General features: G+C 49.4%; 3 protein-coding genes and 1 long non-coding RNA gene across 6 annotated transcripts; 2 read left to right on the top strand and 2 right to left on the bottom strand.

The window, feature by feature from the left end:
• Nucleotides 1-373: 373 nt before the first annotated feature.
• Nucleotides 374-1,525, bottom strand: C13H1orf122 (chromosome 13 C1orf122 homolog). Its single transcript, XM_032496001.1, has 3 exons — nucleotides 1,383-1,525; nucleotides 1,088-1,289; nucleotides 374-847 (listed from the first exon to the last, which is right to left on the bottom strand). Exons 1-3 carry the CDS (start codon nucleotides 1,415-1,417, stop codon nucleotides 752-754), a joined length of 333 nt encoding a protein of 110 aa, XP_032351892.1. The 5' UTR covers nucleotides 1,418-1,525; the 3' UTR covers nucleotides 374-751.
• A 20-nt stretch (nucleotides 1,526-1,545) lies between these two features.
• On the top strand, nucleotides 1,546-5,243 carry YRDC (yrdC N6-threonylcarbamoyltransferase domain containing). Of its 2 annotated transcripts, XM_032495998.1 has the most exons (6): nucleotides 1,635-2,033; nucleotides 2,583-2,697; nucleotides 2,821-2,940; nucleotides 3,945-3,950; nucleotides 4,367-4,509; nucleotides 4,838-5,243. In XM_032495998.1, the coding sequence occupies exons 1-6, from the start codon at nucleotides 1,642-1,644 to the stop codon at nucleotides 4,899-4,901; spliced, it is 840 nt and encodes a 279-aa protein (XP_032351889.1). In that variant the 5' UTR covers nucleotides 1,635-1,641; the 3' UTR covers nucleotides 4,902-5,243. The 2 variants fall into 2 exon arrangements, with proteins under 2 accessions (XP_032351890.1, XP_032351889.1); XM_032495999.1 differs by lacking the exon at nucleotides 3,945-3,950 and having other exon boundaries at nucleotides 1,546-2,033.
• A 492-nt stretch (nucleotides 5,244-5,735) lies between these two features.
• Nucleotides 5,736-12,086, bottom strand: MANEAL (mannosidase endo-alpha like). 2 transcript variants are annotated; one of them, XM_032495997.1, is made up of 4 exons: nucleotides 11,386-12,086; nucleotides 10,089-10,198; nucleotides 9,156-9,232; nucleotides 5,736-8,037 (listed from the first exon to the last, which is right to left on the bottom strand). In XM_032495997.1, the coding sequence occupies exons 1-4, from the start codon at nucleotides 11,933-11,935 to the stop codon at nucleotides 7,401-7,403; spliced, it is 1,374 nt and encodes a 457-aa protein (XP_032351888.1). In that variant the 5' UTR covers nucleotides 11,936-12,086; the 3' UTR covers nucleotides 5,736-7,400. The 2 variants fall into 2 exon arrangements, with proteins under 2 accessions (XP_032351888.1, XP_006186402.1); XM_006186340.3 differs by lacking the exons at nucleotides 9,156-9,232; nucleotides 11,386-12,086 and having other exon boundaries at nucleotides 10,089-10,159.
• Nucleotides 7,323-9,118, top strand: LOC116668348. Its single transcript, XR_004325518.1, has 3 exons — nucleotides 7,323-7,463; nucleotides 7,669-7,799; nucleotides 8,011-9,118. It is a non-coding gene; the product is annotated as an uncharacterized LOC116668348 (long non-coding RNA).
• Nucleotides 12,087-19,559: the final 7,473 nt, after the last annotated feature.

Raw genomic sequence — 19,559 nt, 5'->3', positions numbered from 1 at the left:
CTGAGCGATATGAAAACGTTACAGGTTCAGTACTTCCAAAGGAAGAAACCTCCAAACCCAAAAAAGAATAAATATGAATTTGTATTTTTGAAGAATGTGAAATAATAGTGTTTGCTTAATTGCTCATTTTGTATAAACTTAATATTGTACTTTAAAATATCTGCTAAGAAGTGAAAATTTAACTTTTTGGAATTGAAAAAGCAATATTAAATACTAATGAAATCCTAATTAAATGCTTATTTAAATCTGGTAGTATCTGTGGCATTTCTTCCCAACCCTACCCATGGTTGACAATTTTCAACCACTTCCCCCTCCTCCCCAGCCATCAAAGTCTTAGAGAGGGGACAGAAAGGAAAGGTCGGTCACCAGGAGAGTCTGCAGGTTTCCTTTTAATCAAGGCTCTGCTAAAAGTGTTCTGTGGGGCTAGGAGCCCCCAAAGCATGAAATGGACATGTAACACCACCGGATCCCCCAAAGCAGGCCAGACCACGCTGGCGAGCACTGTTGGTCCGCCCAAATCCGGGTAGTCAGACTGGGTATTCGCTGGCTACATTTCAAAGCTCAGCACTGCCTTCAGCCAGGATGAAGTGGGAGTGAACCCAGCTGCTAGCAGAGCTGCCACCCCAGGCTGAGAGCCAAGTACCAGCCACTGCCTGTGAGGACTGGCCCCTTTATTGTAAAGGGAATTGTTTAGAGTCCAGCCACCAGCCCCGGGGAGGGAGAGAAGTCAGGGCGCCCGCCTCGGGGATGGTCAGGGCTCCGCAGCTCCATCGCCAGTATCCTTTGGAAAGCCACCTCTGGCGGAGACAGCTGGCTGGGAGGGTGCTCCAGGTTTGGCTGAGACGTTCTGGTTGGAGCAGGGGGGAAAAAGTGAGGCTAGGAGGAAAGGCCTTGGACTAGGCCCCACAAGAGATGGCCACTTGGCATCTGGCTAGCACTTAACTTTTTCAAAGCCTCTCGCCCATTTGAAAGGCGTAGGGGATAAAGCTGTGGAGGCACTTCCACCCTCCAGGGGAAGCTAGGGCTTAGCAAGTGCGGCCAGTGGGCAGTCCCCACCTCCCAGGCCCAGTTCGGGGTGGCCACTGACCCCGCCACCAGCCGGCTCCGGGCGCCGGCGGCCCAGCTGCCGCAGCATCTCCTCGCAGGCGGCGATGGTGTCCAGGAGCTGCCGCTGCCGCTGCTCCACCGCGTCCAGCAGCTGCTGGGCGCGCTCATCCCGGGGCGGCTGCGGGGGTGGCCTCCCGCCGAGCCCCAGCCCCGCCTTCCCACGGTCCACGCCGGCAGCCTCCCTGCCCGGGAGAGAGCGAGACAGACGGTCAGGGTCGGCGCTTGCGCGGGGTCGGAGCCCCTTCCCCACCCCGCCCCGACGGGCCCCCTCTCACCCCCGTGACCAGTCTGAGCCCGGGCCCCATTCCATCTCCGCCTGCGCGGCCCGACCACCGCCCCCCTTTCAGCCGCCCCCCTTCCCAGCGCTGCGCTAAGGCTCCGCAAAGCTGCGCCCCGCCCCGTCCCCACCGGTCTCCTTCAATCCTCCTGGGGGTCGCGGTCCCTTTAAGTTGCCCGGCGCGGAGGTGGGGCAGAGCCTCCCGGACCGGAAGCTGACTGGGCTCGTCACTTCCTCCCGGAAGCGGGCCTGGGCGGATGTCTTCGGTGCGTCCGTGTAAGGGGCTGAGGGCCGCGGTGGCTGCCAGCATGGGGCTGAGCGAGGGGCCGGCGGGCTCCGCCTGGAGAGAGCGTCTCCTTCGCCCGCCGAGCCCCGCTCCGGCGGCGCCGGGGGCTCGGCTGCTGCGGCTCCCGGGGAGCGGGGCCGTGCGGGCCGCAAACCTGGAGCGCGCCGGCTGGACCGAGGCGCTGCGGGCCGCCGTGGCCGAGATGCGCGCCGGCGCCGTGGTGGCCGTCCCCACTGACACGCTGTACGGCCTAGCCTGCTCGGCGAGCTGCTCGGAGGCACTAAGCGCCGTGTACCGCATCAAGGGCCGCAACGAGATCAAGCCGCTGGCCGTATGCCTGGGCCGCGTGGCCGACGTTTACAGGTGAGGCCGCCCCGACCCGGCCCCGCTGGGGGCGGCACCGCGGGAGGGGTTTCCGGTGACAGGCTTGGGAGACTGAGGCGCAGAGAGCGGGAGGGGCTTGTCCAGGCTCACCCAGGAATCCGGAACTGGAACTGTGTATGGAGTACTTAGCGTCTGCCAGTCCTCGAACGAGATCAGGGGCGCAGCGATGAACGAGGCAGGCGGGGTCCCTATTCTTCTGGCGCTTTTGTGGTAATAGGGGGACTCCCACGGTTTAAGGGAAAGGTGGGGGACACGGTAGCTTAATTTAGTAGGGAGTGCCGTGAAGAAAATACAACACAGAGTGTGCTAGTGATGCAGCTGGCCTCGGAGACCAGAGGCAGGTGGACTCCAAGCCTGGGGTGCTCCTCTGAAGCCCCACCTTCTGCTCAAGCTCTTGGGAGGTGAAGAGGGAAGACAGGCGGTCTCATTGTAGTCCCTGGGGTAACCTTTCCTAGATCTGCCTGGAGTCTGGAATTGGACCAGCAGTACTTTTCATTTGGTTGGATTTGTGCCCCTTTTGTCTTCTAGGTACTGCCATGTGAGAGTACCTGAGGGGCTCCTGAACGACCTGTTGCCAGGACCAGTGACGCTGGTGATGGAGCGCTCAGAGGAGCTCAACAAGGACCTGAACCCCTTCACTCCTGTGAGTCAGACTTCCTCCTGTGTCCCCAGACTCCTTCCGTTTGGCTTTCACTAGGATCCAGGCCAGACCCCTCCCCCACCCCTTCCAACCTTTCTCATGATCCCCTTTCTCCTTACCTCACAGCTTGTAGGCATCCGGATCCCTGATCATGCCTTCATGCAGGACTTGGCCCAGGTATTTGGGGGGCCACTTGCTCTCACCAGCGCCAACCTCAGCTCCCAGGCCAGCTCTCTGAAGGTCGAGGTGAGAGTTAACCAGTTCTCCACGTGGAAACATCACTAGGTCACAGTTCCTCTGAACCAGAGGGGTGGATGGTTCACTAGAATTGCCTGGCAGGAGAGTCACTCTTTTGGTCTAATGGTGGGAAGTCTGCCCACTTAGGGTGGGGGAATCCAAAGTAAAGAATCTCAGAAAAGTTTTATAAATTTTGAGAGGCAAGGGGAGATGATGTTTTTTCAGTCTTTTTAAGGTTAAGAGACGTAAGTATAGTCCATTTTTTTTCCATTTTTGTGAGGGTAGCAGCTGTTGGAGAACACAGTTAGGCAGTAAGTCTTTACAAGTCGTTGTAAAGAAACTTAAGACTCTGAAAAGTTAAATCACTTATCCCAGGGACTCCTGGTCCTGTTCTCTTACCTCTGCCACGAGCCACGTCAAAGAAAGGATCATCCTAATCCTGTCTTGGCTGAATAGCTTAGAATGAATGAGGACACAAAGCAGTTTGACTTAGCACACTTCCTTCTTCTTACTGAACTTAGATGTGGAACATAGTAAAGTGATGGGGTTTCCATGCCCATACCTATTGAGAGTGGGTAGAGGGGCTTTGGTAAGTGAGAGCCCAGCATCCCTTCTTATTTTCAGACTGCAAGCTTTACTTGGTCCTGGTGGCTATACCCTAGGCAGTGGGGGTGGTGAGTCTTACCTTTTCGGCAAGTAGTTGACCCATCCAAGACAGTAACTGGTATTTATGATCCCCCATCCCAAATTCCCAGGTGCAACTGCCACTGCAGTGTCTTCATGACGGGTTGGGGTGGGGAGTGGTGCTCTGGCTCAGTTAACAATTCAGTCCACAGTTCTGAAGGGAAAATCTTGCCCTAGCCCCAGGCTTGAGCACGGATGACATGCACTTACAGAGTCCACCCAGTCTTTCTCTCCTACCCTGATCCAGAGTTACACTGAGATCTAGGATCAGAGTGGTAGAGCTGGAAGGACCATTAATGACCATCTAGTCCAGCCTCCTTCTTTTACAGCCCCAGGTAAAGTAACTTGCATACAGTCACACACAGTTTTGATGGAAAGTTGAGGGGGGAGCCCACAGCTCTGGACTCCCCCCTAGGACTCTGATCATCGCGTTTATAATTCCTGAAGTGTAGCAACATGGGGCATTTCCTCTTGGCATAGCAAGGTTTTCTTTATGCTCTAAATACATGTTACTTGGGGTGCTAACCTGGGGGTGGGGGCTCCAAACCTAATAGGATGCAGTGTCCTAGGTGCAAATGCAGTGTCCTTGCCACAGGTGACCTTAACTTAATGAGGTTCCTTCCCCTGCATGGAGAAAGATGCCTCCTTTTTAGAGCTATGTGGCCTTTGTCTTACTAATGAGCCCTGGGCAGTATGACAGTGTTGCAGATGCCAGGGGTAGTATCCATGCTCTTTCTCTACCTCTTCTCAGGAATTCCAAGACCTCTGGCCTCACTTGTCTTTGGTCATTGATGGGGGACCAATTGGGGATGGCCAGAGCCCTAAATGCCGACTAGGCTCAACTGTGGTTGACTTGTCTGTACCTGGAAAGTTTGGCATCATTCGTCCTGGTTGGTGAGTCTCCTTTCTGTGGCACTAGGATAGGATTTGAGGGAGGCTGGCAGATGGGGGGAAAAAAAGGAAAACAAAAGCAAAAAAAAAAGCTTTGATAACAAGTTGTCACTCCTATCTTGCCCTGAGGTGTGGGTAGGCAGGTTTAGAGAAGTGGTGGGTGGAATGGAACTAAGTTTGCTAGCCTTTGCTGGATTTTTCAGGATTCATCAAGGGTTTGATGAACAGAGCATAGGAAGATGGAAGAGTTTAGAGGTCCCTGATCGTCAGACTCTGGCGGGCCCCGGGCTTTGAGAAGTCAAACCCTAACTGTCCTCCATTTCATCCTCAGTGCCCTGGAGAGCACTACAGCCATCCTGCAGAAGTATGGGCTGTTCCCCTCACCCTCACCCTGATCCTGCTCCTGAAGCTCCTGAGGAGGGAGGGCCCAAGGACTGGTGCTGGACACTATGTGTCTGTCTTCTGGTGGCTGGCAAGGCCTCATTTGCAGAGGCCGCTGGGGCTACAGTGTTACTAGTCTGCCTTTTCAAGGCAAAGTTTCTTTCCCGACACTGCAGACCCGGCCTCTGAAGCTGCTGGTTAAGCTCACACCTTGGTTGGAGAAGTTTGATGTACTATCTGTAATTTCATGTATCAGCCAAAAGCTGAATAGACTTGAAGAACATTCCCAGGAGGGCCTTGTTTTGATAAGTTTCTTCTTCAGATTTTTGAAAAATAAATAACAAATTTGGAATCAAGTGAGAGCCTCTTCTCTGGTGGGTGGTGGCATTTAAGGCCCAAGCCAGTTAAAGCACCAGCTGGTGTTTTTAAAAGTCTCAGGTGACCAAAGGCATGAGTCTCTACTCCTAAAGCGGGAACCAGGTCAAGATAAAGATTGCAGAGCTTCCTGTGAACCAGGGGCCCGGTGCTGTGCTGTAACTGCCTGGCAGAGGCGTCATTTTGTTTTAATGGTGGGAAGTAAGCTCAACTGGGGGGAGGTGGGGATTGCGGGGGTTCCAAATTAAAGAATATTGGGAAACAAAGCTCTACTATCTTTTTCAGCCACTTTTTTCTTATTTATTCATAATATGAATTATAATAAATTATACCTGTAAAATCTTTATTTAAATCCAGTGTCTACTCAGCAGCCTTTATCTTTATTCGGATGTATACCAAGTGTTAAACATAATTACTGTTGGGTGTTTCAACTTTGTTTTTTTCTTTAATAGGAAATAATACTGCTTTTAAACAACTTTGTAAATGCTTTATTTTCTTCTGAATTATTTCCTTGGGGTAAGGTTACTGGGTCAAAGTGTATGGACATTTTTATGGCTCTTGATACAGATTGGCCTTAGAAGAACTGAATTAAGTTGCATTGCCATCAGCAGTGCGTGAGAATGACTGCCCCTGCCCCCTGGTCTTAGCACATTTCTTGTGTTTTGTGTATATATGTCGAACGAAGCCTCAGTGTTACTCCCTTCTATAAATTACTCCAGGTCACCATCCAGCACTTTTCACCTATCCCCACCTGCCTTGATTTCCCCAACTAAGTCACAGTGAGGGGTCCAGGTCTGCCCCATCTGTTGGTGGGGTTTTAGTATCTGTTGTCTAATGAGCTGGGAGTCTTTGAGACCAGGAGGGCCCACGTCCTCACCTCCCACCTTGCACCCCAGGTTCCAGAGCTGGGATTCAGTCTTGAGCCCATAAACTTCTCAATACAGTGATTTCCAATGTACAGATTTTCAAGTAGATCCTAAGAATCTTGCCAACAGAGCGTCCAAGGGCCTGCTTTGAGGGTCCCTGCAATTAGCATATTAGTTTATTTTTAAAAAAAAAAAACAACATTGGTTTGTTAGATTATTCCTTCTAGAAATCTTATTTTAAACTACTAATTCCTTAAGCAGTCTTGCACTATGGCCAGCCCATCCCACATGTCAGTTTGTCACAGAATCTGACTGAGGGGGTCAGAGTTTGTGAAGTCTTGAAGGGAGCAAGAGGAAAGCTGACTTAAGAATCAGAACACCACATCATATTCAATACAAATCACAGCAGCACTGAAAACGGCTCTAGTGAGAGGGCCTCGTTCAGTTCAGACAGCTAAAGGGAGAGGGGCGTCCTAGTCCTCTCCCTGGAGCTAAATATCCATTCGGGAAAACGGAGGCTCTGGAGCACAGAGGTATTTTCTTAGAGGAGAAAGAACTGAACTCCCAGCACTGGGCAAAACTGCAAAAAGGAAATGCCCATAGCCGTGCTTAGGCACTAGCTACAAGGCCACACCGAACAAGGGAGGTGGGATCCTGTAAGCTTAGGAAGACAGGAACCATTCCTGGTCAAGGTTTCCCCCAGCACCTGGCACATTGTAAGGTGCTCGACTGGTATGTGTTGTGTGAATGTGTGAATGCTCAGGATTATTTCCTGATAATTGGGTTCAGAAATCTACTGGGAAGAGCTTAAACCAAGAACTTCCCTTTTAGAAAGTCTCAAATATGGTTCCCTAACTTGGGGAAGACAGAGGATGTGGGAAGAAGGCCTGGCGAGGATGCAGGCTGGCAGATGGGAGCGGGGTGCATGCTAGCCCAGAGCCCTGACACCCTTCTAAGAGCAGTGACTTGGTGACTCAGTGACACCAGCTGAGTTCCAAGCTAGAAGGGATTATTTTTAAAGTGTTCTGACTGAGGATGTGGAGCTGCCTTGGGCTAAATTCAGGCACCTGCCAGCTCCTGGGGTTCCCTTTCTGAATACCACCTAATCTCCTGTCCCTGCAGGGCACCCCGGCACCACTTGCCTAAGGAACTAGCTCTGTCCTCCATGGGCCCTGGCTTGATGGGCCCAGAAGCACCCAACCACACCCAAGGGGTGATAATCTTCCGGTGAGGCTGGGACATCAGCACCTCATGCCCATGCTTGCAGGCCCCTCACATCAGCCACTGCTCCTTCTCCTTGATGAAGTGCTCTGCCCAGCGGCGCGTCAGCTCCAGGTACAGGCTGGGCTGATGGGGCAGGTAATCCAGATACAGCCGAGTCGGCGTCTTCTTGGGAATGGCCTTCTCAATCTGGGTGCCCTCGTGCCACTCATTGAAAGAGGTGATCGAGACAATCTCGGGCCTCACTGTCAGGGCCGCCTGCAGGGCTGTCTCATAGTACTTGCCATTGACCCTGTTCCGCGTATTGTGGTTGTTCCAGGGCCGGATGCTGGTGTCGATGTAGCCAGGCCCTACGCTGGGAATGAACATGAGGTTGTTGGCATCACAAAAGTTCTTCACGGCTTTCCAGTTCTGATGGGAGGAGCCGAAGGAAAAACCGTTGGAGGCAAAGTAGGTGTACATGCCATCAAATCCAGCGGCCAGGATGTCGTGGGTGTGGCCCTCCTCCACCAGCAGTGCTATGAAGACCCCATCATAGGGGGTGTTGCGGATTGAGTGGGGCCCGTTTGGTGTCAGGAGGTGGGCCCAGGCTTCAGGGGATGTCAGGTAGGAGTCGTAGATGTAAAAGAGTGGGAGGCTCTTACCCATGCTGTTCTTATAGCGGTAAAATGCACCATGGGAGCCGTACCTGAGGAGCAGGAGAAAGAAGAGCCTGAGCTGGCAGCCTGGGATGAAAGAAGCCAGCACAGCTGGAGCGCCAGCCTTGGAGGAGATCTTTCTTGATGCCCAAGTACAATTTTGCATCCAGCCAGTCTCCACAGTTGGACTCATGCCTCTAAGCAACAACTGAGTTCCCTCCCTCCTTCCCTCTCCCCAGCCTTGTCATTCCTCTGTTCAAGCCTCACTTCCCTGCCTTAGGCCAAGCTACCACCATCTTCCGTCTTCCATCTGAACTGCACCCATCAACAGCCCCCTAACTGGTCTCCCAGCCCCCACTTCCACCTCCCTGTAATCCAGTAAATCAGATCCGACTGCTCCTTACCAAGACCTGCAAGGGCCCCATTTACTCCATGTGGCCCTGTCCACCTCCATTCCTGCTATTACGCCAGCTATCTTTACACTGTGGCTACACTGGGTGCTGTCAAGCTTCACCCACAGTATGGCCTTTGGAGCTGATAGCTCTCTGCCTGGAGTTTTCTGCCTGCCCCAGATCTTTGCAGAGCCGACTCTCCATTCAGGTGCTGGCTCACATGCCGTCTCAGAGAGCTTCACTTCACCACCCATTCTAAAGTAGTTCCTTGGGCACATGCTAACACAACACCCTACTTTATTCTGATACTAGTTTTTCATCGCATGGATCACTATATGATTTGTCATCTGTAACTACTGTCTGCTCTGCTGTATCCCCAACACACACTAGAAGGTAAATTTTGCTAGTCCTACCTAATACTGTACAACTGGGACTTAGGACAGTGCCTGGACACCTGAAGGCACTCAATAAATATTTTTTGAATAAATGAATGAATGAAATGTGCAAGCACCGTACAAGCCGCTTTCACCTATATCAGCTCATGTAACTCTCATGAGACTCAGGTTAAGAGGCTGACCTCCAATCACAAATTGGAGGCCACAGAACTAGAATTCAAACCCAGGGTGCCATCTCCAAGCCCAGTACTCTTTTACTATAAAATAGTTGCTGGGGACACAGGCATTCTGCCCTTTTTTCTCTTAACCTGCACCTCCAAATCTTCTTTCCCTGCCTCCATTTTGACCCCCACCAAAGTCCAGGCCCCAGAGCAGCCTTACGTGTCAATGATGTACTTGATGTTGTCATGCAGAGTGATGTCATCCCGGCCCTTGTAGGGTTGGATGTGGAAGGCCACCTGCCACAAACAGAGGAGATACTGGTCAGGTGAGGATCTGTCCAGGGGCCACAACCTATAAGGCTCGTGCTCCAAATATGGCCTGAAGAAGAGGCTGAGTTCAGGAGAGACCTGGCAGTGGTGGGCACAATATAAATGAAAGCAATCCCTGCCCTCAGGGCCAAAAAAAGGAGGACTGAGAAGTTTTTCCACCTCCTACAGCAGGGCCTCTGGGAATCATTCTGATGGGCTGTTGCAGGGTGGCTAACAGGTTTCAAGTGATGTGCCAGCTTCCAGTGGTTGGCACTAGCTGCCTGAAACTGTGGGAAGAAGCATACTGAAGCTGTGTCAATGCAAAAATGCGCCAGATTCGTTTAACGTGTCAGTGATGGGCTTGGGAACAGGAGTGGGGCTCCTCTTCATCCTTTTTCTTCTTTGCCATGGGTGAGGGGAATGACTTATTTGAGGGGGAAACAACTGGACAGCTTCAGCCCTCCTCTTGAAAGTGAGCCTGCCTGCTAAGAGTACATGTTGTGCTTTACTCCCTGAAGCCCAGCACTGCCTCCCACTAGGGAGTTGAGGCCTTGTCTGCCCTCTTTCCAGGGTCAGGGTCTCCAACCTTACCTCTGTAACTATGATTTTTATTTAGTCTCCCAATTCTTATATATTTGGTTTTCCCAAATTTTTTTTCAGAACTCAAAAAATAAGAGTGACATAGGCACTATTCATTAGACTCTCAACCCCAACCCCGCACTTGCTGTGTATTTGCATACCTACGCTAACGCCAAGATCTCTAGTAGGCACTATCCCTGTGGGCAAAAGAGGGGAACTCTCGAGAATGAGCCAGAGAGCATTTAACCTCTTCTTGGAGACTCACCTGGATGTTATACTGATGGGCGGTGTCCAGAATGGCGGGCACCAGGTCATCTGAGGGTTCCCCGTTATCATCAGCCATGCCAGGTGGATACCAGGACAGGACCAGAACGCCTGAGACACAACACAGAGGTTACTTGGGAGACACACAGTACCCTCACAACAGATTTGTTTCCTCACAAACCATCTTCAACTGCCAAATGGTTTCTTAATGAAACCTTGAGCGAGGCTCCTGCCAGGTTCTCTTCCTGCAAATCAGATCCCAGAGCCTCGCATCCTGGAGCTGTCCACGCCCGCGGTGCTGAAGCGCAGCAGCTGCGGGAAACCTAGTATTTCCGGCCAGGAAGGGGCCTGAAGGCCCCAGCCGGCCTGTGGCCTGCATTAGCAAGCAGTTAAGCAAAGAGAAATGGGTGGACAATGCCACACCCACCTGGAAGTGACAGTCCTATCTCTGGAAGAGAGGCGCACCTCTGAGGTCCCACAGGGAGAGGAGCCCTGAGCAGAGGTCATTTTATGCTTCCCGTGGAAAATAACATTTGTCTCAACTGCCTGCTCCTCGAGACTGTAGAATCCTGAGGGATGGCCTCTGTGCTATTTATCTGTGAATACCTCCCACCATTGTATCTGGCATTCAATTTTTCCCCTATTCACTATACATTTCCAGAGAAAGAGAAATGTACCGTAAAATCCAGCAGAATTCAGTGACAAAATCTAAAATAAGTGAGCCTCCCCACCCCAGCCTGCCTACAGAGGGACTTCTTTCCAAGCAGAGTTCTTGATGAAAAGCTCCCGGGCCCCTTACTGCAAATAGAGCACAGTCCATCATGTAACGTGAGCAAACTTTCCTTTCTGTAGCCAACAAAAGTAGAAAGGAGTGCTGCTCTACTCTGTGCCTGGTGTGAAAGCAGAGGGTATCCCAGGTTCTACTGCTCTGAACCCCAGACTTCACTTACCCAAACCTAGAAACCCAACAGACATGAAGACTGCCCTTCTCTCCTCACTGTCCCTACCTGGGACAGCCCTGGTGCAAACGCCTTCCACTGGCCCTCCCAGCAATTCCGCTCTAGCAAAAGGCCCTGGATTGTGTTGGGGCAGAGGGCAGAGGTGGAGGATTCAATACTAGAAGATGGGGAGTGCCTCTTGGTGAGCATTGAATAAGAATTCTAGAAGAGAAGGGGTAAGAAGCCAGGCTGATCAGTAAATGGGACCAAAGGCTGGGTGATAGGAGCAGTGGAAGTTGGAGTGTGGGAACGAATAAGGGCGAGGCTGGGGGCCCAGGATTGCGGGGGACTGGAACTCACCGATGGCGGCTTCCTTTAGCTGGGTCATGTGCTCCCGCAGGACGTCGGGGTCCCGGGAGCTGTAAGGCCCCAGTTCTGGGTAGAAGCTGGAGCCCAAGTCATCGGGGGGGCTGTGTCGTCCGCGGGGATAGCTGGCCGAGATCTTGGGGTCCCAGTGCGGCACCATGACGTGGTCCCAGTGAATGTAGTGGCCCTCGCGCCTCGGGCTCCCGTACCACGAGTAGTAGAAGGCGTGCAGGTCCGAGTAGACGCGCAGACTCTGCCCGGGAGCGGGCTCGGCCTCCGCGGGGGCCGGCCCCGGGGAGCTGCCCGGGCCCGCGGTGCGGGGCGGCGGCGGCGGCGGCGGCGGGGCGGCGGGGGCGGCCGGGGCCCGGGCAGCGGGCGCGGGGCCCCCCTCTGGACGTCTCTCAAAGGGCGCCAGCTCCAGGCCCGGGCCCAGCGCCGGGAGTCCGTCCGGAGCCTTGAGCGTGCGTAGGCCCATGAGGGTGCCGAAGGCGAAAAGCAGTACCAGGAAAAGCCCGATAAAGGCGCGGCGCCGCCGCCGGGCCATGGCGGCCCCCGCGCTCCCGGCGTCCCGCCGGGCTACCTCCCCGCGCGCCGCGCCATCGCTACCCTCCCGGCTCCCGCGCGTCCCTCAGCCCGCGCGCGTCCCAAGAAGACGCCGAAGCCGAGCGCGGAGCGCGGCGTGGGCGGCTCCTGGACTCTCCCCCGCAGTGCGGGCGGGCCCCGCACACAGAGAATGCAGGCGGCGCAGACCAAGTGGTCGCGCGCCGCAGGGGGAGTGGACCTGGAGGAGAGATGAGCCGAGCTGCGAGTTCCCGGGCCAAACGATCAGGGGCCTAAGTCAAGTCGCTTGGTTCGCGAAGGATGTGTCGCCTTTCAGCCTGGGGAAGCGGTGGAGGGACCCGGTAGGGGAAAGGGAATGCCCTCCTTCCACAGCCAAAGAGAAGGTCCGGGTGGCGGTGCTGGAGGACGTGGGAGCAGAAGACTGGGAAAGAAAGCAGGGTCTGTGGTTGTCCCTCTCTCCTACGACCTCCTTCCCCGCTGAGCCCTCTTTACGGACTTCACCGACCCCCTCCCTACTGATCTCAGTGACCTTCCTCCTTTGCTCCAGGTCCCTCATCCCTCGGACCGACACTTAAAAACCCTGGGCAGCCTCTGAAGCCCGGGTTAAAGGGACGTCGGAAAAACCCCAGAAATCAGACACTTCAGACACTGGCTAGAGCATGGAGGGACCAGAGAGACTATGACTTCTGCAAGGTCACACGGACTGGGCCTAAACCCAAGGGTCAGGACTGGCTTGCCAAAGCTCTTGTCCAGCCTGCCTGGTCTCAGGTCTGTTGTCCCAAGCGTTCTGCCAAGCGCTCTGTCCTTGGACAACCTCCTATAGTCAGTGAGGAGTAAATGAGATGGTTACCATAAAGCTCTTTTTACAGGGCCTAACAAAATCAGCAGTCAACACATATTCCAAGTTCTTTCTGGACTCTGAGCTCCAGAGTGCAGGCCCTGAGTCACATTTACCTTTTCAGATTCCAAGGGCTTGGAGAACAGGATCTGACACTCTTCCCTGGGTTGCTTGTTGAGTGAATACCAGACTCTGGGTGATATTGTATAGACAGTGATAAGTTTTTCTTTCTTCTTCTTTTCTTCTTCTTCTTCTTTTTTTTTTTTTTTTGGAAATAGCCTAAGTCTTTTTTTTTAATTGAAGTGTAGAACAGTGATAAGTTTTTCACTCAACATTAAGTTCCTAGTCTGTGTTATTCATTATTTCATTCATTCAGAAAATTGGGTGTTTTTTTTTTTTGTTTTTTTAATTGCCTCCTCCACTGGTCCGTTAAGACAGCAACTTTGTTTCATCAACCACGATATCTACAGTGTCTAAAACAGCTTGGCATAATAGTAGGCCCCGAGTATTTATTTCTTAAGTAGATGAATTGTAGGAAAGCCAGGAAGAGGAGGAGCGGGGTTGGGAAATGTGAGTAGGTTTGTAGCCCAGGAATGTGCTTTTGAGAGAATTCATGGTAGTGTCAATGAAAAATTAATCAGTCTATCTAAGAAAGAAATGGAAAATTTTATTTGAGCCAAATTTGAAGATTATAACCAGGAAGAGCATCTCAGAAAGCTCTGAGAATTGTTTCCCTTGTTAGAAGTCGAGGCACAGTTACATAAGTTTTTTGAGACAGAGGGCTGTACATTAAATGACGTATTATTGATAGTTTACATAACCCACATCTAAGCACCCTGTGACCCCTTATTAAGAGGGAATGTTATCTTTAAGGAGCTGTCTTATTGATGCTGGGAGAATGTTGCTCTTTGTGGTTGAGCAGGTATTTCTGCCGAAGGGGAAGGTTTGGTCGATGCCTAATGCAAATACACAATGCAGAGGTAGGGGAGACGGCAGAGAAAATTTTTTAGGTTTAAATTTTTCTTATCTTGCCATAAAATATGAATTTTATTTCACAGTGGTGTGAATTAAGTAGAATGCTTTCAGCTTCAATAGCAAACACCTGATTGAAACTGGCTTAATGTGGAAACCTAGCATCTCACAGAGCAGAAAGTCCAGTGGAAAGGCAGAGTGGATAGATGACCACGTTCAACCATGTCATTAAGAACCTGAGATGTTTCCCATCTCACTGCGCTGATGTCCCCATCATTGACCTCCTACCAAAACCGGCTCCACTCATAACACAAAATGACTGCCACAGACAGCTGAGGCTGCATGCTTCCTTTTCCCACCCAACAGACAACAGGAAGACTGATTTCTCTTTCCCAGAAGTCTTAAGCAAGCATTTCTTTGAATCTTACTGGCCTAATATAATTTAGTCATGTTCAACCCTAACAGATTTTGCCAAGGGGGAATGGAATTACCATGACTGGATTAGATTAAATTTTGAAGTGAATTAAATATTGGGGAAGATAAACAAGGACCTACTGTATAGCACAGGGAACTATATTCAATATCTTGTAAAAACATATAATGGAAAAGAATGAAAAAATACATATACATATATTATTATGTTATACATTATATTATGTATACATATATATTATATATATTATATATGTATAAAACTGAATCACTTTGCTGTACACCAGGAATTAACACAACATTGTAAATCAACTATACTTCAGCTAAAAAAAAAAAGATAACAGAGAAAAACAAATGTTGGGGAGAAGACCATAAAGTCTCGGGATTCTTGGAAATAGCTGACTCTGAGAATGAGTAAGAATAAAAGAGAAAGAGAAAGGGCAAGGATGGAACCCTCAGGGACCTCAGCATTTATGGGTTGAGCAGAGGAAGAAGAACTCGTGAAGAAAACTGAGATAGAATCATTAAAGAGGAAGTGAGAGAATTGGGGGCGGGTAGTGTGGTTTTAGATAACTAGTGGGAAGGTTCCCCAGCTCAGATCATTCTGTTTCTGGGACTGTCCTGCAACACAATGGTGGTCCCCACTGGCCTTGCCTGGAGTCCTTGACACTACCACCTATCCATAATGTTTTGATCCAGGGCTAGAATTCTGACCCAAAATGAACCAGCAGTAGCACCGAGTTTTCCATTGTACCAATCATGGACACTGACCCAAGGGTCCTCAGTTACAGTCCTTTGGGATTTTTCTCCCTGGAGCTGAGGATAGATTCAATCTTTCTCTCAGAAGGTAATACCGTTAAAAGAAAAGGAACACGGGACAGAGAAGAACTTAGTGGTATGGAGTTCCTGATTTGTCTTCCCTGAGACCTGGTTTTCAGTGTGAAACAGTGAAGTAATCTAGTAAGTTACCATTATTCTAAGCAAGATGAGCTCATGGAGCAGACTTTTTTGATTCTCTGTGTTAACCTAAAACAGTCAGTTGTTTTACCAGCAAAACAGTTTTATTCAGAAGCAGTAAAGAGCTGCAACTATTTGGGGAACCACATGGAAGTCCTGATAAAGCAAAGGAGAAGAAACTTTACAGAGAAGGAAAAGTTGGGAGGGGCTGTTAGAAACAAAAAGTCCACTGGAGGAAACTGAGAGTTTGAAGCACAGTGGCTTTTCATTGGCTGAGTTGTGCCAGTCTCTCATTGGCTGAGCTATTGCCAGGCAGGAGAAAATCTTTATTCCTCCTGCTACAGTAACTGAATAGTGTCACTTCCTGTTGAAGAAGTAAGGCACCCTCTCTTCCATTTGGGATCTGCATGGTTGAGTGGTATATGCATGAGCACTCCCCTTCCCGGTCTTCTGACTCCATTTACTTAGGTTTTCCTTTATTTTCACATGTATCAATCTCAAGCAGAGATTGAGAAAGGGACTTGGGAGCAGGGAGATCATTTGGGAGTTCATTCTAGGAAGCAAGAGTGAGGAATTGAGGAGAATGAGACTATTGAGGTTGCTGTCATAGATAATGGGGCCTTGGTTCCACCAGGACTTCTGAGAAGTGTACAAATGCTTCCTAGAATTAAGAAGTTCAAGGCTAAGAGTTATCTACTGGCCCTGGGATCTACTGGTTGAGTGTTTTCTCTAGGGCTATCAGGTTCCTCACACTTCTCGTCTCGTTTGTCCCAGATAGGCTCCCCTGGTATCAGAAGAGCTCCTGAGGCAAGATTTAAGGCAGAAAGACACATTGTATGTCGGAAGTGGGATGCTGCCAGTGAGAAGTAAGTAAGTTTTGGCTTGCGCAGAACTGTCTACCCTGACTGGCTGTCATAACAAATTGCCACAAATTTAGCAGCTTAAAACAGCACAAAAATGTATTGTCAGGGGATGGGTATTGCTCAGTGGTAGAATGCCTGCTTAGCATGCGCAAGATCCTGGGTTCAATCCCCAGAACCTCCATTAAAAAAAAAAAAATGTATTACCACCCAGTGGAAGTCAAAAGTCCAGGCACAATGTGACTCAGCTGGGTCTCTGCTTAGTCAAAGTGTTGGCAGGACTGTGCTCCTTTGTGGAGCATTAGGAATGAATCTGTATCCCAGATCATTGGCAGAATTCAGTTCTATGCAACTGTAGGACTGAGGTCCCTGTTTTCTTGCTGTCAGTTGGGGGCCTTCGTCACCCTCTAGTGGCCCCTTCCTCCATCTTCAAGCCAGCAATGTCAGGCCCAGACCTCACTTAGAATCTCTCTGACTTCTTCTTTGGCGTATCTCTCCTACCTTTCTCTTCTACTGTTAAGGGCTCATAAGAGACATTAGGCACAGTGGATACTTCAGGATAATTTCCCTATTTCTAGATCAGCTGATTAGTAACCTTATCCCCATCTGCAAAATCCCTTCATAGCATTAACTAGATTCGTGTTAGAATGAATAGCCACAGGATGGGAATCTTGGTGGTGGGGACACCTTTTGAATTCTGCATACCACAGAAGCTGTTGCTGAAATCAAAGTGGGCCAAGGAGATGTGACACATGGCTTGAAAGGCGTTTGCTCCATCCACTCTATCAGTTAGAAGGTGTTCAACTGCAAATAACAAGGGAAATAGCTAAATATGGCTTAAAGCAGCGCATCACAAAATTTAAAAGTATCCCTTGGGGATTCTCTTAAAATGCAGATTCTACTTCAGCAGGCCGGGGGTGAGGCCTGAGATTCTGAATTTCTCATAAGATCTCAGGTGGTGATTCTGATGGCCTCAGACCACATTTGGGGACTTAAAATACAGTGGGCTTATTACCCCACTTTTTGAGTAGTCTTTGGGTAAGCTAGTTTTGCAGATGGTTAAGCCGGTGGTTCAAAGACATTGGGGCATCATATCATCTGTCTGTGGTTTCTCTGGCCTTTGCCTCATGGTTGAAAAAGGATGGAAGCAGTTCCAAGCATTGAATACCCGCATGACAATATTCAGATGCAGAGGAGGAAATGGCTGTCCTATAAGACTTTTCAAGTGTAAGAGAAACTCTTTGAGAAGCTCCCAGTCAACGTCCCATCATTTTTCATTGGCCAGAACTGTTTCATAGGCTCATGCCTAAGCCAATCTCTTGCTAAGGCCATTCAGAGAAGGGTGAACAAAGTCAGAAAGAAGGGGGAAATGGGGATTGAGTGAACAGCCAAGAATACCTCCCACAGCTGCCCAGAGTCTATTCTCCCTTCTTCCTCACAGAACTTGGACTATGTTGAGAGAGCCACCCGCCCCCACTATGACAAGAGATGGCAGTTTTACTCTGCGGAAGAGTATGACAGCCTCCAGATTCCTGAGCACCAAGCAACAGCAAAGGTAGAGACGGGGTGCCATGCTGAAATCCAGGGGAATGAGTGACCTATGCATAAGAAGTGATAGGAAGACCAGCCCCTAGAAAGCTTCCTTGTAAGCAGAAGTCCAAGTGACTCTCCTCTGGAGAGAAAGAAAGGCCCTTGAGAAAAAATCCTACACATACTGAAAAGCCAGCTCACTACCTGATCAGCCCAGAGTGAAACACGAGTCAGCAAATCTGCCCCGTGCTTCAGGTCTTTAATCAGCTTCCCAGTGCCTCACTCAAACGACAGTAACCAGCCAATGATCCCCAGACACTTAGTGAAAGCCTCTTGTATGAAGGCAGAGATAAAAAATAAGCCTACAAACACAAAAGAAAGAGTGAGAGAGCAAGAGCAACTAGATTGGAGGACTCAGAAAGAATTCAGCTAGCCAAATAAAACAGGCAAAAGGCTGCCATCTAATAGCCCAGTGACTGTGCATTCGTGAAACAAGAACAGGATGCTTTATAAAGGAGGGGCAATGTTGATCGCAGAGCAAGAAAGAACTTTGGGAAATTAAAAAACAGGAGAGCTGAAATTTAAAATGTTAATAGAAAGTTTGGATGATAAAACCAAAGAATCTCCCAGGAAGTTAAATACATGCATACATACATACATACATACACACACACATAACATATAAATGCATAATAAATCCTGAAGATGGAATTTGGAAGGAAAATGGGAAAAATTAAACGACCAATCCTGGATTCTATGTCTAATACAAATTCCACAAGGAAAGGATAGATGACGTTGAAAGGAGAAATTATCAACTCATACAAGAAAGTTTCCCAGACACGACTTTCTGGATTGCAACAGCCCTCCCGGCGAGCGATGAACGAGAAGAGGTCCACAAGAAGACTCATCATTATGCAATTTTAGGATGCTGAAAACAAAGAGAAGATCCAAAAGCTCTGGGGGCAGAAAAATGTCAGATGCCAGGGATTTGGAATTAGAATGACACTGGAAACCAAAAAGACAGAGGAGAGTTGCCTCCAAAATGCTGAGGGAAAATAGCGTTGAACCTAGAATTCTATAATCAGTTTAAAAAGTGTGAGGAGAAGAATCAAGACTTTTTAGGTATACAAGGTCTCAATTTTTTTTTCTCCTATGCCCTCTTTCTCAGGAAGCCACCAAAGGATATAATGAGAGGGTAACTGAAAAAAGGTGAGGGGAAACTTGGGATCTTATAAAAAGGAAATCTAACAGACGAAAAGCTCTGGGGAGCACCAGGATGACAGCTGTGGAAGACTGAAAAGCAATCTGCCCTCAAGAGAGGGAGGAAGATGCCCAGGATGGACATCTCCAGGAACTGATAGAAATTGATAGAAACCCTGATCTGTAGCCCCCTCACATTCTCCTCTTTTGTTGTGCCATGTGGCAGTATTATTATTTTAGGTTAACTCCCTAGTGGATACAATGTTTTCTTTACTATTTTTCACCATTGAGCCAAGTATGAATCATGATTACACTTCCTTTCTTGTACAATTTTTGTTTTTCCCCTGGAGTTAATAATTTCCCTTTTTACACCATTTGATTTGTTTTCTGTATCTTTATTAGGTGTTTTTCCTAAACTCTCCAATACAACGATAAAGCAAATCTATCTTCGCTTGGAATACTGTTTCTACACAGTTCCCATATTGGAGTGTCTATCAATCAATGGAAAAAAATGGAATGGCCAGGGGAGGATAAGTTCTACAGAGAAAAGCAAATCAAGAGTTGGAGAGAGGGAGTACCAGGGCAGGGAAGTTTTGTAATTTTAATTATATAAATATATTGGTCAGACCTCACTTCAAAGATAACTTGAAGGGAGACATACAGGAAACCACACCGATGTTTGGAAGAGGAGTTCCAGGCAGAGAGAGTAGCAAGCTCAAAGTCCTAGAGACAGGAAGATGCTGGTCTATTCTTCATGCATCTACTAGAATTTTCTTTTCTTTTTTTTTTTAATGAAGGTACTGGGGATTGAACCTAGG

Source organism: Camelus ferus, chromosome 13 (genome assembly GCF_009834535.1).
Source record: "Camelus ferus isolate YT-003-E chromosome 13, BCGSAC_Cfer_1.0, whole genome shotgun sequence".
NCBI lineage: Eukaryota > Metazoa > Chordata > Mammalia > Artiodactyla > Camelidae > Camelus > Camelus ferus.
The sequence above is the reverse complement of the archived record's forward strand: the minus strand, read 5'-3'. Positions and strand labels throughout refer to the sequence as shown.